Raw genomic sequence first — 21,783 nt, 5'->3', positions numbered from 1 at the left:
TGCATGGTGACCGTACTATCTAAACCTCAATACGTGCTTTTCTGTGGAGCAAGGTAAGACTCGCATTACTAGTCAGCTATGGAAGATAATCAGTTTTTCTTACCTGTAGAAAATGGCATAAATGCATCGCTTTTCTTAAAGCCACCTTTCTCATTAAGAAAATGTCCAGGATCAAACTCATTTGGGTTCCTAAATTGTTTGGGGTCTTTCAGGACAGACGTCAGAACCGGAAACACCATAGTTCCCTAAAAATGAAATATGTACAGTAGATATAGAAAAAATGTAAGTCTTAAAAGTTAGGTATGTTACTTGATTGAAAGTAAGATGTTCAGAGAATCAGCAAACCTTCTTTAGCAGGGAATTATTCCATGGTTCCCTGAAACTAGTGTCTTTACAGGTACCATACTTCTAGGCTGGTTACAAATATGGGTACTTAAACCTTTGAAATAGAAAGTCTTAACATTAAAAGGTACACATGTACACCCTCCAGTGGCTGTGTACATATGGAGCTGAGCACGATCCATACACAGTGGGTATCGGCTGTCTTTGACTGCTGAAACCTGCCCACAGCATTTTTAACAGTTTAAATGCCCTCATCTGAATTCAGGGATTCTAAACAGCCCTCCACAATGAGATCACAAGGTGGCATTCGGTTGTCATGGCAGCCCAGGGCCTTCTGGAGGTCCCCAGGCTTCCATGTATTGCTGTCTATTAAGACAATCCTGTAGCCCATCTTCATACCATAGAATGCCTGCAGAAATATCATATACTGTAAGACCAAAGTGGTACAAGCGATCAGGTGAGTGCAACTTCATGTTTTCAATGGGGATTAAAAAAAGTAAACATACATGTTTTTATTATTGTAAAAATAAAGGATATTAAAAGTTTTTTTAAAAAAACAAAAAAAAAACTTTTACCATATTTATAATAGAAAAAAAAAAAACTAAAATATTTGGTACTGCCACATCCATAAACGTCCAAGCTGTAAAAATGATGCATTATTTATTCCGCATGATAACATCATCAGAAAAGAAATACACAATGCCAGAATTGAGCTTATTTGTTCACCTCGTCTCCAGGAAATGTTTTTAAAAGAGCAATCAAAAACTTGTATTTACTCCAAAATAGTACCAATAGAAACCACAGCCCTCCTACAATTGCATCTATGGAAAGATAAAAAATTATGGCAATCAGAAGATGCCAATAGAAAATAATTTCTTGTGAGACATTTCTGAAAAGCACTACAGCAAAAAATAGTAAATACATTTGTCATTGTTGTAATCGTACTGACCCATGTCATAAAGTCATTTTTGCCACAGCATGTACGCCATAAAAACAATACCCGCCCAAAGATGGCAAAATTGTGTTTTTTCACTTTGCTTCCCTTAGATCACATGTGTCAAACACAAGGCCCGCGGGCCGTATCTAGCCCGCTGCCTCATTTTATGTGGCCCGCAGAGTGCCGATGCCACTTACCACTAAAGCAATTACCAGCTGGGGTGCCGCAGCTCCCCTCTGGCATATTAGCATTTTCCACAGCACTTCTGCCCTATTCAGCAATTCCAGCAACCTGATTGGTTGTTTGATGTATCCACTGTGGGGGTCACTATTAGGGCTGGTTCACACGGGCATAATCGTATTTTGATCACACAAATACGCTGCGCATTAGTGCATTCGAAAATCGCTTATGCCTGCATATTTGGGCACGCAAAAAAGAACACAGATGGGCCTACTGAAGGTTTCCTGCGCATTCACCACGTATTTGCGCAACCCATTCACTTCAATGGCCTATCGGGGTACGTAGTACGCAACAAAATAGGTCATGCTGTGTGAAAATATACATCATGTGAATGAACTCATTGAAATCAATGGCTTCTATTCACTGCATATTATGTACGCAAATACGTTTGTGTGAACGAGCCCTTACTGTACTGTCTTACAATCGGCCCTTTGAAGGTCACCATAAGCCTGATGTGGCCCTCGGTAAAAATAAGTTTGACACCCCTGCCTTAGATATTTGGCAGCAGTAAAAAAAATTAAAATACTTTACTTTTTAAAAGTTGCAAAATTGCTTTTTTCCCATTTTACTATATTTAAAGATTCTTATAGGTTTTTCAGTACATTATATGGTACATTAATTAGTGCCATTGGAAACACAAATTGTCCAGCAAAATACAAGCCCTCCTACAGCTATGTTGATGGAAAAATAAGAGTTATTATTTTTTTGAAAGTGGGCAGGGAAAACTGAAAATTGAATTAAAAAAAAAAAAAGGTTCACACCCTTAAATGCTTAGAGAATAGGAACATGTAAACAGCTGAATTAAGAAGTTGAGAAAACTATCATACTGTACCTTTGGAATGTGAAATCCTCTGAAGGTTGTGTCCTTGCTGGCAGCATGTGGTAGTCCTGTAGGGACGATATCAGCAAATCTCTGGATCTCATGGATTACAGCTTCTGTATACGGCATTTTACTCTTGTCTTCTATTGATGGACATCGATCTTTGCCTATTATGTTATCAATTTCCTTGTGGATCTTCTCTGAAATTTAAAACATAACACAAGACATAATTTTCAGTCTAGTATCATATAATAATTGTGCCACAGCGTAGTTACAACCATATTAATGATTGTAGATGTTAAATACTTTGGTCTGATGCACATGGCATATAACTGTGATATAAGATGACTTTTCCATCTGATACAGGGAGTCATGCAAGGAAATAACTAACCTTGGGTTGGTGAAGTTATCTCCTTTAATGGTGGTGATCAACACTTGGCAGGTGAGTCTAAAAACTGAGGTGGTGGTAGTATTCTTTCTTGGGTACTAGACCCTTGCTGATAGCACAATTCTTCAGGTTATGTCACTCAGGCATATTCTTCAGGCATTATCCCATTTTGCCAGCCCAATCCAGTACTATTCTGCCACAATGTCTTTAACTACTTCTCTTCAATAGCTTGGTACCTCTAGCTCTACTCTACTCTCTTACTCTCAGTGGAAACTGGGGCCCTCTAATGCAGTGTTCCCCAACTCCAGTCCTCAGGGACCGCTAACAGGTCATGTTTTCAGGATTTCCTCAGTATTGCACAGGTGATGTAATTATTGTCAGTGCCTCAGACATTGCCACAGGTGTTCTTACTATAGGAGATCCTGAAAACATGACCTGTTGGTGGTCCCCGAGGACTGGAGTTGGGGACCCCTGCTCTAATGCATATGTCCCAGTGGCTGACACAATGTATATAGTCAGCTGCTTCTCCACACTACCCTACCAAGTTTGTTGTTCCTCTGTATACTGAGCCGTTTCCACATTAGCACTTACAATACCACTACCTGACATGAGAATCCCTAGATGTATATTGCATAAGCCTTGTATGATCATTCATGATGCATTAATTAAAGCTGATGAGAGGTGTTGCACAGGGTTAGAAAAACCTGTCTACTTTCTTAAAAACATAGTGCCCCCCCCCCCCCTTGTCCATAGGGTTGTGTGTGGTAGTGCTGCTTAGCTCCATTGAAGTGATAGGTGCAACCTCTTTAACCCCTTAATGAAACAAGATGTACAGTTACGTCCTGTGCATTTGAGGTTTGTATGGAAGGGAATTGGGAGTCGGTCCCACTCCATACAATGTGGCTTCCGGCTGTTTCTTACAGCTAACATATGCCAGCAACAGCCTCAATCTGTGTATGACCAGAGATTGCAGCTCCAGGAAGATAGTTTGCATATTCCATGTGCATCCTGGGAAAAGTGAAAAGTCGTTGTGAGCAGAAAGATTGCTGGGTATAGCCAGATCTAGCTGCTCAGAGGACATCACCAGAGTAGACATTGGAGCTCCGGGAAGATAATTTGCATATGGCTGGTGCATTCTGGGAAGAGTGAAAAGTCTCTGAGTGGGAACATTGCCTAGTTTAGCAGACTCTAGCTGCCTGGAAGACATCATCAGACTGCGCACCATTACGTGAATAAAGTTTTAAACTTAGCAAGTTATATATCATCACTAGAATTCTTGACTTTTAGAAGTGGACATCAACTGACAATATGGCAGGGGTGAGTATGGTGAGCTGCAATGTATGCTATATGTTTACAGACTTACAAGAAGAGACCTCATGCAAGGTGTGCTGTCTTCCAGGTGCACAAATCAAAAATGTGTCTGAAAGACTTTCAAAGCTCTTCAGTTCTACAGACAACTACCCCTTCCTACTAATACATGTAGAGACAAATGACACTGCAAGAAAATGACCTTGTAACTATCTGCAGAGACTTTGAAGACCTCGGCAGGAAAGTAAAGGAACTAGGAGCACAGGTAGTCTTCTCATCCATCCTCCCAGTGGATGGCCATGGAATAAGGAGATGGAGCAGGAATCTAGAGGTGAACAACTGGCTACGTTGATAGTGCCGTCAGCAAAGATTTGGATTTCTAGACCATGGAGTGAATTACCTATATAATTGTCTCCTTGCTAGAGACGGGTTGCACCTTACAAAGACAGGTAAGCGTAAATTTATCAGGCACCTTGCTGCACACATCAGGAGAGCTTTGAACTAGAACAATATGGGAAGGGAAGTAAAAGGCCAGGAAAAATATACAGCTAATTAATACATTTGAAATCCTAGCTATTAGAAGTGGAAAGAAAGAACAAAGACAAAAAATATCAGCAGAAGAGTAGAGGAGCAAGAGACACTAATCACAAACTAAAATGTTTCTACACAAATGCACAGAGCATGGGAATCAAACAAGGAGAATTAGAGGTTCTATCAAAGGAAGAGAAATATGATGTCATAGGGCATCACGGACACTTGGTTGCATGATACACATGATTGGAAAACAAGGCTTGAAGGATGCAAATTTTCTATAAGAAACAAACCTAATAAAAGAGGAGAAGGTATTGCCTGGTATGTTAGAAAAGCATACATTTCAATAGAGATTCAAGTTTCAGAGCATGATAGTTCTGTAGAAATTATTTGGGTAAGAATACAAGGAGAGAACAACAGATAGGACTTGATTGTAGGCATTTACTTTAGGCTGCCTGGGCAAGCAGAAGATATGGATGAACCTTTTCTACATCAGATGGCCAAGCTCTCAAAAAAGTACATAGTGATCATGTGAGATTTTAACTATCCAAACATTTGTTGGGAATCTCTCAGGTAAAAGTAATGGGTCCAACAAATTCTTATTCGATCGTGCTGACAACTTTATCTTGGCAAAAAGTAGAAGATAAAACAAGGGTTTCTGCTATCTTGGACCTAATTCTTACCAACAGGGGGGAAATGGTTGAGAAAGTACGGGTAGCTGGGACATTAGGAGGCAGTGATCATGCTATCCTTGAATTTTGGTTAACAAGAGGCTCAAGACATGAGAAAACGTAGACCTCAAGGTTGGATTTTAGAAAGCCAGGTTAAAAATGATTTTGAGAAGACCAAACGTTTACATTCCGATTTTGCATCTGTTTTCTCTTAGAAAGTAGATGTAACATCAACTGATCTTCTCTGTGTCCTATTTAAGGAATAAAAAAATGCAGGCTATCTATAAACTGAAAGATGGTGAGGGAACACTTAGCTAACTTAAATGAATTCAAATCTCCAGGTCCAGATGAATTACATCCTAGGATAATAAAGGAAGCAGTGGAGGAAAAATGCTGAACCACTCACTGTAATCTTTGAAAATTAAGGGAGAACCAGAGAAATCACAGAAAATTGGAATAGGACAGATCTGTGAGCTTGACTTCTATACTGGTAAAAATCTGTGAACAAATTATTATACAGCATATATGCAAGTGCTTGGATGAGAATGATGTAATTAACCAGGGCCAGCATGGGTTTGTAATAAACAACTCATGCAAAACTAATGTAATTTCCTGCTATGACAGAATCCCGACTGACTGGGTTGGTCAAGGAAATGTGGTAGATATAGTTTATCTTGACTTTAGTAAAGGATTTCACAAAGTATCTCATACCATCCTTATTGAAAAAATAAACAAATATGGGATTTACAAGGCAACTGTTAGGTGGATTCACAACTGGCTGAGTGATGATCATACTCAAAAAGTGGTCATAAATGGCTGCTCATCCAATTGGAAGAATGTGTCAAGTGGGTACCAAAAAGCTCTGTCTATGCCCTACTGTTATTCCATATTTTTATAAATGATCTTTAGAAGGGAGTTGAGGGAAAATTGCTCATGTTTGTTGATGAAACAAAGCTAGGAGGGACAGTTGATACTAGAGAAGAGAGAGAGGATTCAAAGGATCTAGAAAAGTGTGAACTGTGGACGTTGACTAGCATACTGGTATTTAATAAGGAAACATTCAAGGTCCTACTTCTGGGCAAGAAAAATGAAAAAAAGCACATTCAGAATGGGAGGAATTGGGCTAAGCAGCAGCACATGTGAAAAAGACTTGAGCATACTAATAGATCATAGACTGAACATGAGTCAACAATGTGATTCAGCAGCAAAAGTGGCAAACACAATTCTGGAATTAAGAGAAGCATGGAATCTAGATCACATGAGGTAGTTATCCCCCTCCACTCCTTCTTAGTCAGACCTCATCTGGAATACTGTGTCCAGTTCTGGGCACCCCAATTTAAAAAAAGACATAGACAAACTGAAGGAAGTTCAGAGAAGAGCTCCTGGGATGGTGAGCAGTCTGCAAATCTTGTCTTACGAGGAACGGTTAAAGGATCAGGGAATGTTTTGCTTGCAAAAAAGAAGGCTGAGAGGAGACTTAATAGTTGTCTACAAATATCTAAGGGGCTGTCAAAATGCAGAGGGATCCACCCTATTCTCATTTGCACAAGGCAACAGGTTGCCACGGGGAAGTGGTGAGTTCTCCTTCAATGAAAGTCTTCAAACAGAGCCTTCAACAGAGACAACTGTCTGTGATTATTTAGTGAATCCTGCATCCTGCTGGTGGTTGGACCCGATGACCCTGGAGATCCCTTCCAACTCTACTATTCTATGCTTCTACGATCAAAAAGTCATATGTACCCAAAAATGGTACTGATAGAAACTACAGAATGTCCCACAAAAGGGGCCCCCACACAACTATGTTGATGAAAAAATTAAAAAGTTATGGCGGTCAGAAGATGTCAGCAGAAAATAACTTAATTTTGTTTTTAAAAGCAGTACAGCAAAAAAAAATAAAAAATTTGGTATTGTCATAATCGTACTGACCCACGAAATTAAGTTATTTTTATGTCATTTTTGCTGCAGTATGTACAATGTAAAAACAAGACTCACCCAAAGATGACAGAATAGCTTTTTTCACTCCACTTAGAAAATTTTAAAAATTAATACATTATATGGTACATTACATAGTACTGTTGAAAAATATAACTCATCCCACAAAAAACAAACCTTCAGACAGCTATGTCAATGGATAAATAAAAGTTAGGCCGGCTTCCCACGGCCGCGGCGGAGCCCATCACGGCGCCCCCCAGAGACCCCAATACTTACCTCCGGATCCGGCGTCTTCCGTCCCGCATGACGCTTCCCCGCCCACAGCGGAAGATAGCGTGACGGAAGCAATGGAAGCCGTCCGCGCGTACAACCGCGGCAAATAGAGCATGCCGCGGGTGAGGTCGGGTGATTTCACGGTGGGGAATTCCGCAATGGAATTCCGCACAGCAAGCATTGAGCTTTTAGGTTCAATAGAACCTAATAGCTGCGGGCAACGCGGCGGAAATCCATCCGTGGGAAGGAGGCCTTAGGATTTTTTGCAAGTGACGAGGAAAAAACGAAAATGAAAAAAGAAGCGGTTCTTGAGGGGTTAATTTAAGAAATTGCTGTCTCCCATCACAACCATACAACATAATTCAGTGCCCATAGATATTTAGGCGTCCATGTGCCTCAAATTTTATATGGAAAGGTAAAGGTTTCTTTCTTATTGATTCATATGTAAAATGTGTAAATAAATAAATAATGTCATTCCAGGTTCTATTATGTAACATTTTGAGTTATTTCTTCATAGAAGTGTTACAAACACAGGCAGTATATGATGGCACAGAGTGCTTACAGCTCCATAATTGCATCTGTATGAGGTAGAGCCATATCTGCTGCAAAGATCTCTGTTTACAACTCTGTCCCTGCCTTTATATATTTGGCCAGCTTTTTTTTCCCTTTAAGCACCGCGCTAATTGTGGTACAACGCTCCCATTGTTTTCAATGCGACCTCTCACACAGCCACTCAAATGTGTCACTTTTCAGCACTGGGATTTTCGAGCGGTGCATGTTCTACTTTTGGGCGTTTTTAAATGCTGTGCGTCGCCCATTGAAATGAATGGGCAGCATTTTCAGTGCTGCTGAAAACGCAGAACAACTTGGTACCATGTTTTAGACAGCTCTAAACGCCCATGCTACGCTATGTGAGCAAAAAAAAAGCAATACTCACCTAGCAGGCGTCGTTCAGGTCCATCCCGCTGCTCTCCGGCACTCCTGCTCTGACAGAGCATCTATTGCTGGTAACAGGGATTGAAAACCCGCCTCCAGCAAGAGATTGCTCTGATTTGTTCTTGAGCTCTGGTTCAGCTAATCAGAGCCAGCACTTGATGCACCAATCACAGAGCATTCATAGAAACTCTGTCGGCACTGACAAGTGCACAGGAAGCCTGCAGGAGTGCTGGAGAGCAGTGGGATGGACCCGGACGGTACATACTGGGTGAGTATTGCTTTATTTTTTAAGCTTCCTGAAAAAATTCCTGTCTGTCTATCTATCTCATATCTATCTATCTGTCTATCGATCTCATATCTATCTATCTGTCTATCGATCTCATATCTATCTATCTATCTATCTCATATCTATCTATCTCTTATCTATGTACTCCAATAAAATGTACCCGCGCCGTCATAAACAGGAAACTCTTTTATTATCGCTACGCATTTCAACACACTTTTTGTGTCTTTGTCAAGCTAAATATAAACTTAAAATATTACATATGTATATATACATACACTGTGATTACTCACAACGAGGTGCACCCCGGCATCCCTGCGTTCGAAATCATGAAGTGATTGATGTGGGAGGGATTCCCTTCCCTCTCCCGTGCTTCATCACCTGACTTAACTTGCAACACACATGCGTCTCAATTTCTCACTCAACTTTATTGACCAAGTATGAAAAATACTAACACTGGATTTCTCTACATATCGTGAGCTCCACTCTCTATATTATACTACGAGTAAAAGTCTTTTTATAGATTTATACTAGAGATGAGCGAGCGTACTCGTCCGAGCTTGATGCTCGTTCGAGTATTAGGGTGTTCGAGATGCTCGTTACTCGAGACGAGCATCACACGATGTTCAAGTTACTTTCACTTTCATCTCTGAGACATTTGCGCGCTTTTCTGGCCAATAGAAAGACATAGAAGGCATTACAACTTCCTCCTGTGACGTTCCAGCCCTATACCACCCCCCTGCAGTGAGTGGCTGGGGAGAGCAGGTGACACCCGAGTATTAAAATCTGCCCCTCCCGCGGCTCGCCACAGATGCATGCTGACAGAGATCAGGGAAAGTGCTGCTGATGCTGCTGCTGCTATAGGGAGAGCGTTAGGTGTTACTTTAGGCTTCAAGAACCCCAACGGTCCTTCTTAGGGCCACATCTGAGCGTGTGCAGTACTGTTGAGGCTGCTTTTAGCAGTGTTGCAAAATTATTATTTTTTTTTTGTATATCGGGCGTGCAGACCATTGCGTCCTCAGTCTGTAGTCATTGTACAGAGTATAGGGGCAGTACTGGTGAGGCAGGGACAGTGGGAAAGGTGAAAGAGATATACTGTCTATATAGGCAGCGGGCTTTTTCAAAAAAATTGGGGAAAAATACTATATTTGGGCTGCCTGTGACCGTCTTCAGTGTACTGCATGTCTGCTGGGGGTAGTAGTCATAATTAATATGCAGCTAAGCATTACAGCAGGATTGCGCAAAATTGTTTCCTGGCTCTGCTATGCCCATTACATCACCGCCGTCATAGCGCCAGAGGGAAACAGTATACATAATATACGCTGCATACAGTATCTGTCTGGTGTTTCAGCTCACCATTTAAAAAAATTGAAGCAAAATACTTAAAGGGGTTGTCCCGAGGCAGCAAGTGGGTCTATACACTTCTGCATGGCCATAATAATGCACTTTGTAATGTACATTGTGCATTAATTATGAGCCATACAGAAGTTATAAAAAGTTTTATACTTACCTGCTCCGTTGCTGGCGTCCTCGTCTCCATGGTGCCGACTAATTTTCGCCCTCCGATGGCCAAATTAGCCGCGCTTGCGCAGTCCGGGTCTTCTCCTCTTCTCTATGGGGCTCCGTGTAGCTCCGCCCCGTCACGTGCCGATTCCAGCCAATCAGGAGGCTGGAATCGGCAATGGACCGCACAGAAGCCCTGCGGTCCATGAAGACAGAGGATCCCGGCGGCCATCTTCAGCAGGTGAGTATGAAGACGCCGGACCGCCGGGATTCAGGTAAGCGCTGTGCGGGTGGTTTTTTTAACCCCTGCATCGGGGTTGTCTCGCGCCGAACGGGGGGGGGGTTTAAAAAAAAAAAAAACCCGTTTCGGCGCGGGACATCTCCTTTAAGGCCTACCACTGCCCTTTGGCCACTTGACTGCTTCTGCGCTGTGAATTCCACTAGCTCAGTCATACGCACCTACGTCTCACTACAGCCGTGCGCAAAATTGTTTCCTGGCTCTGCTGTGCCCGTTACATCACCGCCGTCATAGCGCCAGAGGGAAACAGTACACATAATATACGCTGCATACAGTATCTGTCTGGTGTTTCAGCTCACCATTTAAAAAAATTGAAGCAAAATCCTTAAGGCCTACCACTGCCCTTTGGCCACTTGACTGCTTCTGCGCTGCGAATTCCACTAGCTTAGTCATACGCACCTACGTCTCACTACAGCCATGCGCAAAATTGTTTCCTGGCTCTGCTGTGCCCGTTACATCACCGCCGTCATCGCGCCAGAGGGAAACAGTATACATAATATACGCTGCATACAGTATCTGTCTGGTGTTTCAGCTCACCATTTAAGCAAATTGAAGCAAAATACTTAAGGCCTACAACTGCCCTTTGGCCACTTGACTGCTTCTGCCCTGTGAATTCCACTAGCTCAGTGATACGCACCTACGTCTTACTACAGCCATGCGCAAAATTAAATTGTTTCCTGGCTCTGCTGTGCCCATTACATCACCGCCGTCATAGCGCCAGAGGGAAACAGTATTCATACTATACGCTGCATACAGTATCTGTCTGGTGTTTCAGCTCACCATTTAAAAAAATTGAAGCAAAATACTTAAGGCCTACCACTGCCCTTTGGCCTCTTGACTGCTTCTGCGCTGTGAATTCCACTAGCTCAGTCATACGCACCTACGTCTCACTACAGCTGTGCGCAAAATTGTTTCCTAGCTCTGCTGTGCCCGTTACATCACCGCCGTCATAGCGCCGGAGGGAAACAGTATACATAATATACGCTGCATACAGTATCTGTCTGGTGTTTCAGCTCACCATTTAAAAAAAATGAAGCAAAATACTTAAGGCCTACCACTGCCCTTTGGCCACTTGACTGCTTCTGCGCTGTGAATTCCACTAGCTCAGTCATACGCACCTACGTCTCACTACAGCCGTGCGCAAAATTGTTTCCTGGCTCTGCTGTGCCCGTTACATCACCGCCGTCATAGCGCCAGAGGGAAACAGTATACATAATATACGCTGCATACAGTATCTGTCTGGTGTTTCAGCTCACCATTTAAAAAAAGTGAAGCAAAATACTTAAGGCCTACCACTGCCCTTTGGCCACTTGACTGCTTCTGCGCTGTGAATTTCACTAGCTCAGTGATACGCACCTATGTCTCACTACAGGCGTGCGCAAAATTGTTTCCTGGCTCTGCTCTGCCTGTTACATCACCGCCGTCATCGCGCCAGAGGCAAACAGTATACATAATATACGCTGCATACAGTATCTGTCTGGTGTTTCAGCTCACCATTTAAAAAAAGTGAAGCAAAATACTTAAGGCCTACCACTGCCCTTTGGCCACTTGACTGCTTCTGCGCTGTGAATTCCACTAGCTCAGTGATACGCACCTACGTCTCACTACAGTCGTGCGCAAAATTGTTTCCTGGCTCTGCTGTGCGTTCCGTAAGCGAAGTCAGCCTCCAACCACAGGTCAAAAAGCAGCACATTTAATTACAGCGTTCTGTTTCTGCTCTACTCGTAATACACTATGCTGAGGGGTAGGGGTAGGCCTAGAGGACGTGGACGCGGGCGAGGACGCGGAGGCCCAAGTCAGGGTGTGGGCACAGGCCGAGCTCCTGATCCAGGTGTATCGCAGCCGACTGCTGCGGGATTAGGAGAGAGGCATGTTTCTGGTGTCCCCAGATTCATCTCACAATTAATGGGTCCACGCGGTAGACCTTTATTAGAAAATGAGCAGTGTGAGCAGGTCCTGTCGTGGATGGCAGAAAGTGCATCCAGCAATCTATCGACCACCCAGACTTGTACGCCATCCACTGCTGCAACTCTGAATCCTCTGGCTGCTGCTCCTCCTTCCTCCCAGCCTCCTCACTCCATTACAATGACACATTCTGAGGAGCAGGCAGACTCCCAGGAACTGTTCTCGGGCCCCTGCCCAAAATGGGCAGCAATGGTTCCTTTCCCACCGGAGGAGTTTGTCGTGACCGATGCCCAACCTTTGGAAAGTTCCCGGGGTCCGGGGGATGAGGCTGGGGACTTCCGGCAACTGTCTCAAGAGCTTTCAGTGGGTGAGGAGGACGATGACGATGAGACACAGTTGTCTATCACTCAGGTAGTAGTAATTGCAGTAAGTCCGAGGGAGGAGCGCACAGAGAATTCGGAGGAAGAGCAGCTGGACGATGAGGTGACTGACCCCACCTGGTTTGCTAAGCCTACTGAGGACAGGTCTTCAGAGGGGGAGGCAAGTGCAGCAGCAGGGCAGGTTGGAAGAGGCAGTGCGGTGGCCAGGAGTAGAGGCAGGGCGAGACCGAATAATCCACCAACTGTTTCCCAAAGCGCCCCCTTGCGCAATGCCACCCTGCAGAGGCCGACGTGCTCAAAGGTGTGGCAGTTTTTCACTGAGAGTGCAGACGACCGACGAACTGTGATGTGCAAGGTTTGTCGCGCCAAGATAAGCCGGGGAGCCGCCACCACCAGCCTTACCACCACCAGCATGCGCAGGCATATGATGGCCAAGCACTCCACAAGGTGGGACAAAGGCCGTTCACCGCCTCCGGTTTGCACCACTGCCTCTCCCCCTGTGCCCCAACCTGCCACTGAGATCCAACCCCCCTCTCAGGACACAGGCACGACCGTCTCCCGGCCTGCACCCACACCCTCACCTCCGCTGTCCTCGGCCCCATCCTGCAATGTCTCTCAGCGCAGCGTCCAGCCGTCGCTGGCGCAACTGTTTGAGCGCAAGTACACCGCCACGCACCCGTACGCTCAAGCGTTAAATGTGCACATAGCCAAATTGATCAGCCTGGAGATGCTGCCGTATAGGCTTGTGGAAACGGAGGCTTTCAAAAACATGATGGCGGTGGCGGCCCCGCGCTACTCGGTTCCCAGTCGCCGCTACTTTTCCCGATGTGCCGTGCCAGCCCTGCACAACCACGTCTCCCGCAACATTGTACGCGCCCTCACCAACGCGGTTACTGCCAAGGTCCACTTAACAACGGACACGTGGACAAGCACAGGCGGGCAGGGCCACTATATCTCCCTGACGGCACATTGGGTAAATTTAGTGGAGCCTGGGACCAAGTCAGAGCCTGGGACCGCTCACGTCCTACCCACCCCCAGAATTGCGGGCCCCAGCTCGGTGCTGGTATCTGCGGCGGTGTACGCTTCCTCCACTAAACCACCCTCCTCCTCCTATGCAACCTCTGTCTCGCAATCAAGATGTGTCAGCAGCAGCACGTCACCAGCAGTCGGTGTCGCGCGGCGTGGCAGCACAGTGGTGGGCAAGCGTCAGCAGGCTGTGCTGAAACTACTCAGCTTAGGAGAGAAGAGGGACACGGCCCACGAACTGCTGCAGGGTCTGACAGAGCAGACCGACCGCTGGCTTGCGCCGCTGAGCCTCCAACTGGGCATGGTCGTGTGTGACAACGGCCGTAACCTGGTGGCAGCTCAGCAGCTCGGCAGCCTAACGCTCATGCCATGCCTGGCCCACGTCTTTAATTTGGTTGTTCAGCGCTTTCTGAAAAGCTACCCACGCTTGTCAGACCTGCTCGGAAAGGTGCGCCGGCTCAGCGCACATTTCCGTAAGTCCAAGACGGACGCTGCCACCCTGCGCACCCTGCAACATCGGTTTAATCTGCCAGTGCACCGACTGGTGTGCGACGTGCCCACACGGTGGAGCTCTACGCTCCACATGTTGGCCAGGCTCTATGAGCAGCGTAGAGCTATAGTAGAATACCAACTCCAACATGGGCGGCGTAGTGGGAGTCAGCCTCCTCAATTCTTTACAGAAGAGTGGGCCTGGTTGGCAGCCATCTTCCAGGTCCTTTGAAACTTTGAGCAGTCTACCCAGATGGTGAGCGGGGATGCTGCAATCATTAGCGTCACCATTCCTCTGCTATGCCTCTTGAGAAGTTCCCTGCAAAGCATAAAGGCAGACGCTTTGCGCTTGGAAACGGAGGCGGGGGAAGACAGTATGTCGCTGGATAGTCAGAGCACCCTCATGTCTATATCTCAGCTCGTTGAGAAGGAGGAGGGGGAAGAGCATGAGGAGGAGGGGGAAGAGGCAGCTTGGCTCACTGCTGAGGGTACCCATGCTGCTTGCCTGTCATCCTTTTAGCGTGTATGGCCTGAGGAGGAGGAGGATCCTGAAAGTGATCTTCCTAGTGAGGACAGCCATGTGTTGCGTACAGGTACCCTGGCACACATGGCTGACTTCATGTTAGGATGCCTTTCTCGTGACCCTCGCGTTACACGCATTCTGGCCACTACGGATTACTGGGTGTACACACTGCTCGACCCACGGTATAAGGAGAGCCTTTGCACTCTCATTCCCGAAGAGGAAAGGGGTTCAAGAGTGATGCTATACCACAGGACCCTGGCGGACAAACTGATGGTAAAATTCCCATCCGACAGCGCTAGTGGCAGAAGGCGCAGTTCCGAGGGCCAGGTAGCAGGGGAGGCGTGGAGATCAGGCAGCATGTACAGCACAGGCAGGGGAACACTCTCCAAGGTCTTTGACAGCTTTATGGCTCCCCAGCAAGACTGTGTCACCGCTCCCCAGTCAAGGCTGAGTCGGCGGGAGCACTGTAAAAGGATGGTGAGGGAGTACGTAGCCGATCGCACGACCGTCCTCCGTGACGCCTCTGCCCCCTACAACTACTGGGTGTCGAAGCTGGACACGTGGCCTGAACTCGCGCTGTATGCCCTGGAGGTGCTTGCTTGTCCTGCGGCTAGCGTCTTGTCAGAGAGGGTGTTTAGTGCAGCTGGGGGAATCATCACGGATAAGCGTACACGCCTGTCAACCGACAGTGCCGACAGGCTTACACTCATAAAGATGAACAAAGCCTGGATTTCCCCATACTTCTCTTCTCCACCAGCGGACAGCAGCGGTACCTAAACAATACGTAGGCTGCACCCACGGATGGAAGCATCGTTCTCTATCACCATCAAAAACGGGGATCTTTTAGCTTCATCAATCTGTGTATTATATTCATCCTCCTCCTCCTGCTCCTCCTCCTGAAACCTCACGTAATCACGCTGAACGGGCAATTTTTCTTAGGCCCACAAGGCTCAGTCATATTACTTTTGTAAACAATGTTTATACGTTTCAATTCTCATTAAAGCGTTGAAACTTGCACCTGAACCGATCTTTATTTTAACTGGGCTGCCTACAGGCCTAGTTACAAATTAAGCCACATTAACCAAAGCGATTAATGGGTTTCACCTGCCCTCTTGGTTGGGCATGGGCAATTTTTCTGAGGTACATTAGTACTGTTGGTACACCAATTTTTTTGGGCCCTCACCTACAGTGTAATCCTAGTAATTTTCATGGGTTTCGCCTGCACTCATGCTACAGCAAGGTGTGTGGGGTTGGCCTACACTTTTGCTACGTAAATGTAACTGGGGCCTTGTCTATACTGCAACTACTGAAATGTGAAAGAGACTGTAATCTCCCTAAACTGCTGCAACGGGAATGTTACTGTGGCCTATCTTGACTGCTACTACTACTGAAATGGAACTAATACTGTGCTCCCCCTATAATGCTGCTAGTGATATGTTACTGGGGCCTGTCCCTAATGCTACCGCTAAAATGTTACTATTTCTGAGCTCTGCCTATACCGATGCTAATGCTATGTCACTGGGGTGTGGAAACGGAGGCTTCCCAAAGACATGATGGTGGCGAGGCCATTTCCCACCAACACGGTTACTGTTAGGGTGCATATAACCACGGACACGTAGTGCCTCAAAAACATCCCCCTCCTCCTCCAACAATGAAAACATTCTTGGCAAATACCTTTGCATTGGTCCGTCTGGTGGCAGTCCAAGAATTTCACCTTTACCGACACAACAAGAGAGCCCCCCCACCATCCCCCCGCCACGGCCCACTTAATCCTGGCCACATTCCGAAAACCAACTAAATAAAACAGCGCTACTAGGTCCGCAGTCGCCACCACATTCCCACCAACGCGGTTACTGTTAAGGTACATATTACCAGTCTGACTGGGGCATGCACTGTGGACCGAAGCACACCTGTATTGTATGTGACATTAGCTCTGCTGAGCAGGGCACTGCAATGGGATACATTTATGTACCGCCGATGGGTTCCAGGGAGCCACCCATGCTGTGGGTCCACAGGGACTTCACATTAGGGATTTGTACCTGCCAGTGTCTATGTATTAAAAACACCGGTCAGACTGGGGCATGCAGTGTGGGCCGAAGACCACCTGCATTTAATCGGACGTTACCTCAGCTGTGCTGGGCACTGCAATGGGATATATTTATGTACCGCCGGTGGCTTCCTGGGACCCACCCATGCTGTCGGTACACACGGAGTTGTAACTGCATGTGTCCACTTCTAAAGAACCCCAGTCTGACTGGGGCATGCAGTGTGGGCCGAAGCCCACCTGCATTAAACCTGACGTTACCTCAGCTGTGCTGGGCACTGCAATGGGATTTATATATGTACCGCCGGTGGGTTCCAGGGAGCCACCCATGCTGTGGGTCCACACGGACTTCCCAATAGGGAGTTGTACTTGCCTGTGTCTATGAATTAAAAACCCCAGTCAGGTTGGGGCATGCAGTGTGGGCCGAAGCCAACCTGCATGTAATCTGACGTTAGCTTTGCTTTGCAGGGCACTGCAATGGGATATATTTATGTACCGCCGGTGGCTTCCTGGGACCCACCCATGCTGTCGGTCCACACGGAGTTGTAACTGCATGTGTCCACTTCTAAAGAACCCCAGTCTGACTGGGGCATGCAGTGTGGGCCGAAGCCCACCTGCATTAAACCTGACGTTACCTCAGCTGTGCTGGGCACTGCAATGGGATTTATTTATGTATCGCCGGTGGGTTCCAGGGAGCCACCCATGCTGTGGGTCCACAGGGACTTCACAATAGGGAGTTGTACCTGCCTGTGTCTACTTATAAAAAACCCCAGTGTGACTGGGGCATGCAGTGTGGGCCGAAGCCCACCTGCATTTAATCTGACATTAGCTCTGCTGTCCAGGGCACTGCAATGGGATACATTTATGTACAGTCGGTGGGTTCCAGGGAGCCACCCATGCTGTGGGTGCACACGGAATTCCCATTGCGGAGTTGTACCTGCCTGTGACTATTTATAAAAAACCCCGGTCTGACTGGGGCATGCAGACACCTTGACAGAATGAATAGTGTGTGGCATATGGGTTCCCCATTGCTATGCCCACATGTGCAGCTCCTGATGGAGGTGGCACAGGATTGGATTTCTCATTGCTTCTGTACAGCATTATGGGCTATCGCCCCGCCCCTTTTAAAGAGGGTCACTGCCTGGCCGTGCCAACCCTCTGCAGTGTGTGCCTGCGGTTCCTCCTCATGGCAGATGCACTTATAAATAGACATGAGGGTGGTGTGGCTATGAGGCCAGCGTGTGGCATGAGGGCAGCTGAAGGCTGTGCAGGGACACTTTGGTGTGCGCTGTGGACACTGGGTCGTGCGGGGGGGTTGGGCAGCATGTAACCCAGGAGAAGTGGCAGCGGAGTGTCATGCAGGCAGTGATTGTGCTTTGTTGGAGGTAGTGTGGGGCTTAGCTAAGGTATGCCTTGCTAATGAGGGTTTTTCAGAAGTAAAAATTGTTGGGAGGGGGGGGGCACTCTTGCCGCTATTGTAGCTTAATAGTGGGACCTGGGAACTTGAGATGCAGCCCAACATGTAGCCCCTCGCCTGCCCTATCCGTTTCTGTGTCGTTCCCATCACTTTCTTGAATTGCCCAGATTTTCACAAATGAAAACCTTAGCGAGCATCGGCGATATACAAAAATGCTCGGGTCGCCCATTGACTTCAATAGGGTTCGTTACTTGAAACGAACCCTCGAGCATCGCGAATAGTTCGTCTTGAGTAACGAGCACCTGAGCATTTTGGTGCTCGCTCATCTCTAATTTATACATATCAAATCTTAAAAATGTTGTTTAAAACCTTCCAATAAATTATATATAAATACAATAGAATTCAAAATTAGAGATGAGCGAACGTACTCGTTACGAGTACTTACGCACCCGAGCACCGCCATTTTCGAGTACAGCGGTACTCGCGCGTAAAGATTCGGGGGGCGCCGTGGCGGCACAGGGGGTAGCAGTGGGGAGTGGGGGGGAGAGGGAGAGAGAGAGGGCTCCCCCCTGTTCCCCGCTGCTACCCCCCGCACCGCCGCGCCTCTCCCCGCCCCCCGGCGCCCCCCGAATCTTTACGCCCGAGTACTGAAGTACTCGAAAATGGCGGTACTCGGGTGCGTAAGTACTCATTACGAGTACGTTCGCTCATCTCTATTCAAAATATCTTAATCAGATAATTAAAATATATATATATATATATATATATATATACACACACACACATATCTAAAATTACTCTCAAAACATTTATCTTAATTTATGACTTTTTTGTGCATATTTTATTTTAAAGTATAATTACTGTGGTTGAAAATCTTTATATATTTTTTAAATTTTTTTATATTTTTTCTAAAACTTCATTTAAGCCGTTTGGTGTTAGTGTATTTAATCAATATATCCAATACATTTCTTTTTTTCTGAGAGACGCTATAGAGTTTTGTTTAATTGCTTCAAATGGAATTAATTTTAATCCTTTGCAATTTTTTTTGTGGTTTTCTGCAAAATGTCTTGATAAACTGTGTTTCATATATCCCTTTTTTACATTATATCTATGTTGATTTATTCTAAGGTTTAAACTATTTGTTGTTCTACCAACGTAACTGATGCCGCACGAGCATTCTAGCATGTATATTATATTTTTACTGCTGCATGTCATTTTTTGTTTGATATGAATTATTTCTTCCCCTATTTTTATTGTATTCTTTTTGTGTACTATATGATATAACAGTTACATTTTTTCTTTTGACATTTGTAGCCACCTGCACTATTTATAGGATTAATATTACGGACAAAGGACTCTATATTGCTTTTCATTGTTTTTTCTCTCTATTTTTCATTTTTATTTGTCTATTTTGTGGGTTTGATGGTGCTATTAAATTTCCTATGGTTTTATTTTTTTTATTTTTCAGCTCTCACTGAATTTAAAATGAGACCTACATGAATAAGGAATCTTTTGAAATTGATCACATGATCTCTTGTTGTGATGGGGAACCGAGTCTTGCATTTCATGTTTATAGGAAGATGGAGCCTTATAGGTGGCAAAACAGGGGATGATGACATTGGTTGATATTAGAAGACAGAAGTATAACTTGAATATCCCAATTCCAAGTGCAAAATATCTAACAGGGACCCCTACTTACCATGTGCTATTTTTATATTATATAAATTCTTGGAATTTGAACCACCCCAGGCACCAGGGTCCATGTGCAAAAGCTAGTTCTACACCCCTATAGCTACAGCCCTGTGAGGAGAACATGATGCGTCATAAACAAACTTAAGAAAGTAATAGTCAAATGAGTTGTCCGGTTACAAGATTACTTTTTTTAAAACTAGATCCAAGTGATTTAAAAAGATAAAAAAATGGTTCTACTCATCCTTAGCCCCGGCAATTCAGCTCTACAGCCCTGCGATCCTCCTGGTTTGTGGTGATAGTGGAAGTTATGTGACCAATACAGCCAATCATCACCATCCATTCTTCTGGCATCAGTGCTGACATTCTAGGTGCCATGATGCCAGGAGTTTGGATCAGTGACACTGTGGCCTCTGATTGGCAGGCATTGGTTATCTGACTTCTTCTGTCAACACAGACCAGGAGGATCGCAGGGCTGCAATGAAGGATCACCTGGGCCGAGGACAAGTCATACCAGTTGTTTTATTGTTTTAAGTCATTTGGATCTAATTTTAAAAAGTAATTATGTTACGAGACAACCTCTCTGAAAATATATCAAACTGATTACCTTGTACTTCTGGATATTTCAAGAGTATAATAAAACCATATTGCAGTGTCAAACTTGTGGTCTCTGTTCCTGCGAAGAACAAGTCTAATACAGCCCCCTCTAGATTTTCCTCATGAAATTCTGTGTTTGGGTTCTTTTTTTCCTAAAAAAATACAATTTATCATAATTTTGATTATCAGAAATTGGCAAAGCCCGATACACCCGATGTAGATGTAATATGAGGAAATTGAAACGGATATTTTTGGTATAACTTACCATAAAATCTCTTTCTCGTCGCGTTCATTGGGGGACACAGCCAGACCATGGGTTATAGCCACTGCCACTAGGAGGCGACACTAAGCACAAGTGTTAGCTCCTCCCACCGGTTATATCCCCCTGCAGGCACTCAGCTAATCAGTCTGTATGCAAGCAGTAGGAGCAGTCAGTGGGAGTACGAGCACAAAACAATACATTTCTTATACACACCAAACATATAATGTTCTGGACTAATATTACGCCATCTGTGACTGAAGAACAGAAAGTTCCAGCCACCGTTCCAGCAATGAACGCGACGAGAAAGAGATTTTATGGTAAGTTATACCAAAAATATCCGTTTCTTGTCCGTATCATTGGGGGCCACAGCCAGACCATGGGACATCCAAAAGCAGTCCCGAAAAGAAAAGCATGGGGTGGGCTATTTACAAAAATGGCCCAGAGCAGTCAAAGGACATCTGATGATGCAGACATATGGACTTTATAACATTTTGAGAACATGTGCTGCCTTGCATACCTGTAATGCTGAGGCCCCGTGACGAACTGCCCAGGAGGCCCCCACCGCCCTAGTGGAGTGGGCCGTAATCTGGAACGGCGGCGAGCGCCCCTTGGCGCGGTATGCCTCTGTCACCAGTGTTCTTATCCACTTTGAAATGGTCACCATAGAGGCTGCTGATCCTTTTCGGGGCCCCTCCGGAACCATGAACAGTGTCTCCGTTCGCTGAAAATCTCTGGTTCTCGTTACGTATATTCGTAAGGCCCTCACCAGGTCCAGACGGTGCAGCGCTCTTTCCCTTGCATGTACCGGTGTTGGACAAAAGGATGGTAGGACGATGTCCTCATTAAAAGGTGAGACCACGTTCGGAAGGAATTCCGGGACCGGTCTTAGGACCACTTTGTCCTGGTGGAACGTCATGAAGGGCGGTTCTACTGACAGGGCAGCCAACTCGGAAACCCTTCGAATTGAGGTGATTGCTACTAAAAACACC

At 45.6% G+C, this 21,783-nt stretch overlaps 1 protein-coding gene across 1 annotated transcript in view; it reads right to left on the bottom strand.

The window, feature by feature from the left end:
- The window catches only part of LOC136580506 (cytochrome P450 2C8-like), a 68,496-nt gene that overhangs the window by 3,088 nt on the left and 43,625 nt on the right, over positions 1 to 21,783 (bottom strand). Inside the window, exons 6-8 of the mRNA XM_066581111.1 lie at positions 20,543 to 20,684; positions 2,352 to 2,539; positions 104 to 245 (exon numbers count right to left, since the gene is read on the bottom strand). Coding sequence (XP_066437208.1) covers positions 104 to 245; positions 2,352 to 2,539; positions 20,543 to 20,684 — 472 coding nt within the window. The remainder of the gene's footprint in view (positions 1 to 103; positions 246 to 2,351; positions 2,540 to 20,542; positions 20,685 to 21,783) is intronic.

Source organism: Eleutherodactylus coqui, chromosome 10 (assembly GCF_035609145.1).
Source record: "Eleutherodactylus coqui strain aEleCoq1 chromosome 10, aEleCoq1.hap1, whole genome shotgun sequence".
Lineage (NCBI taxonomy): Eukaryota > Metazoa > Chordata > Amphibia > Anura > Eleutherodactylidae > Eleutherodactylus > Eleutherodactylus coqui.
The sequence above is the reverse complement of the archived record's forward strand: the minus strand, read 5'-3'. Positions and strand labels throughout refer to the sequence as shown.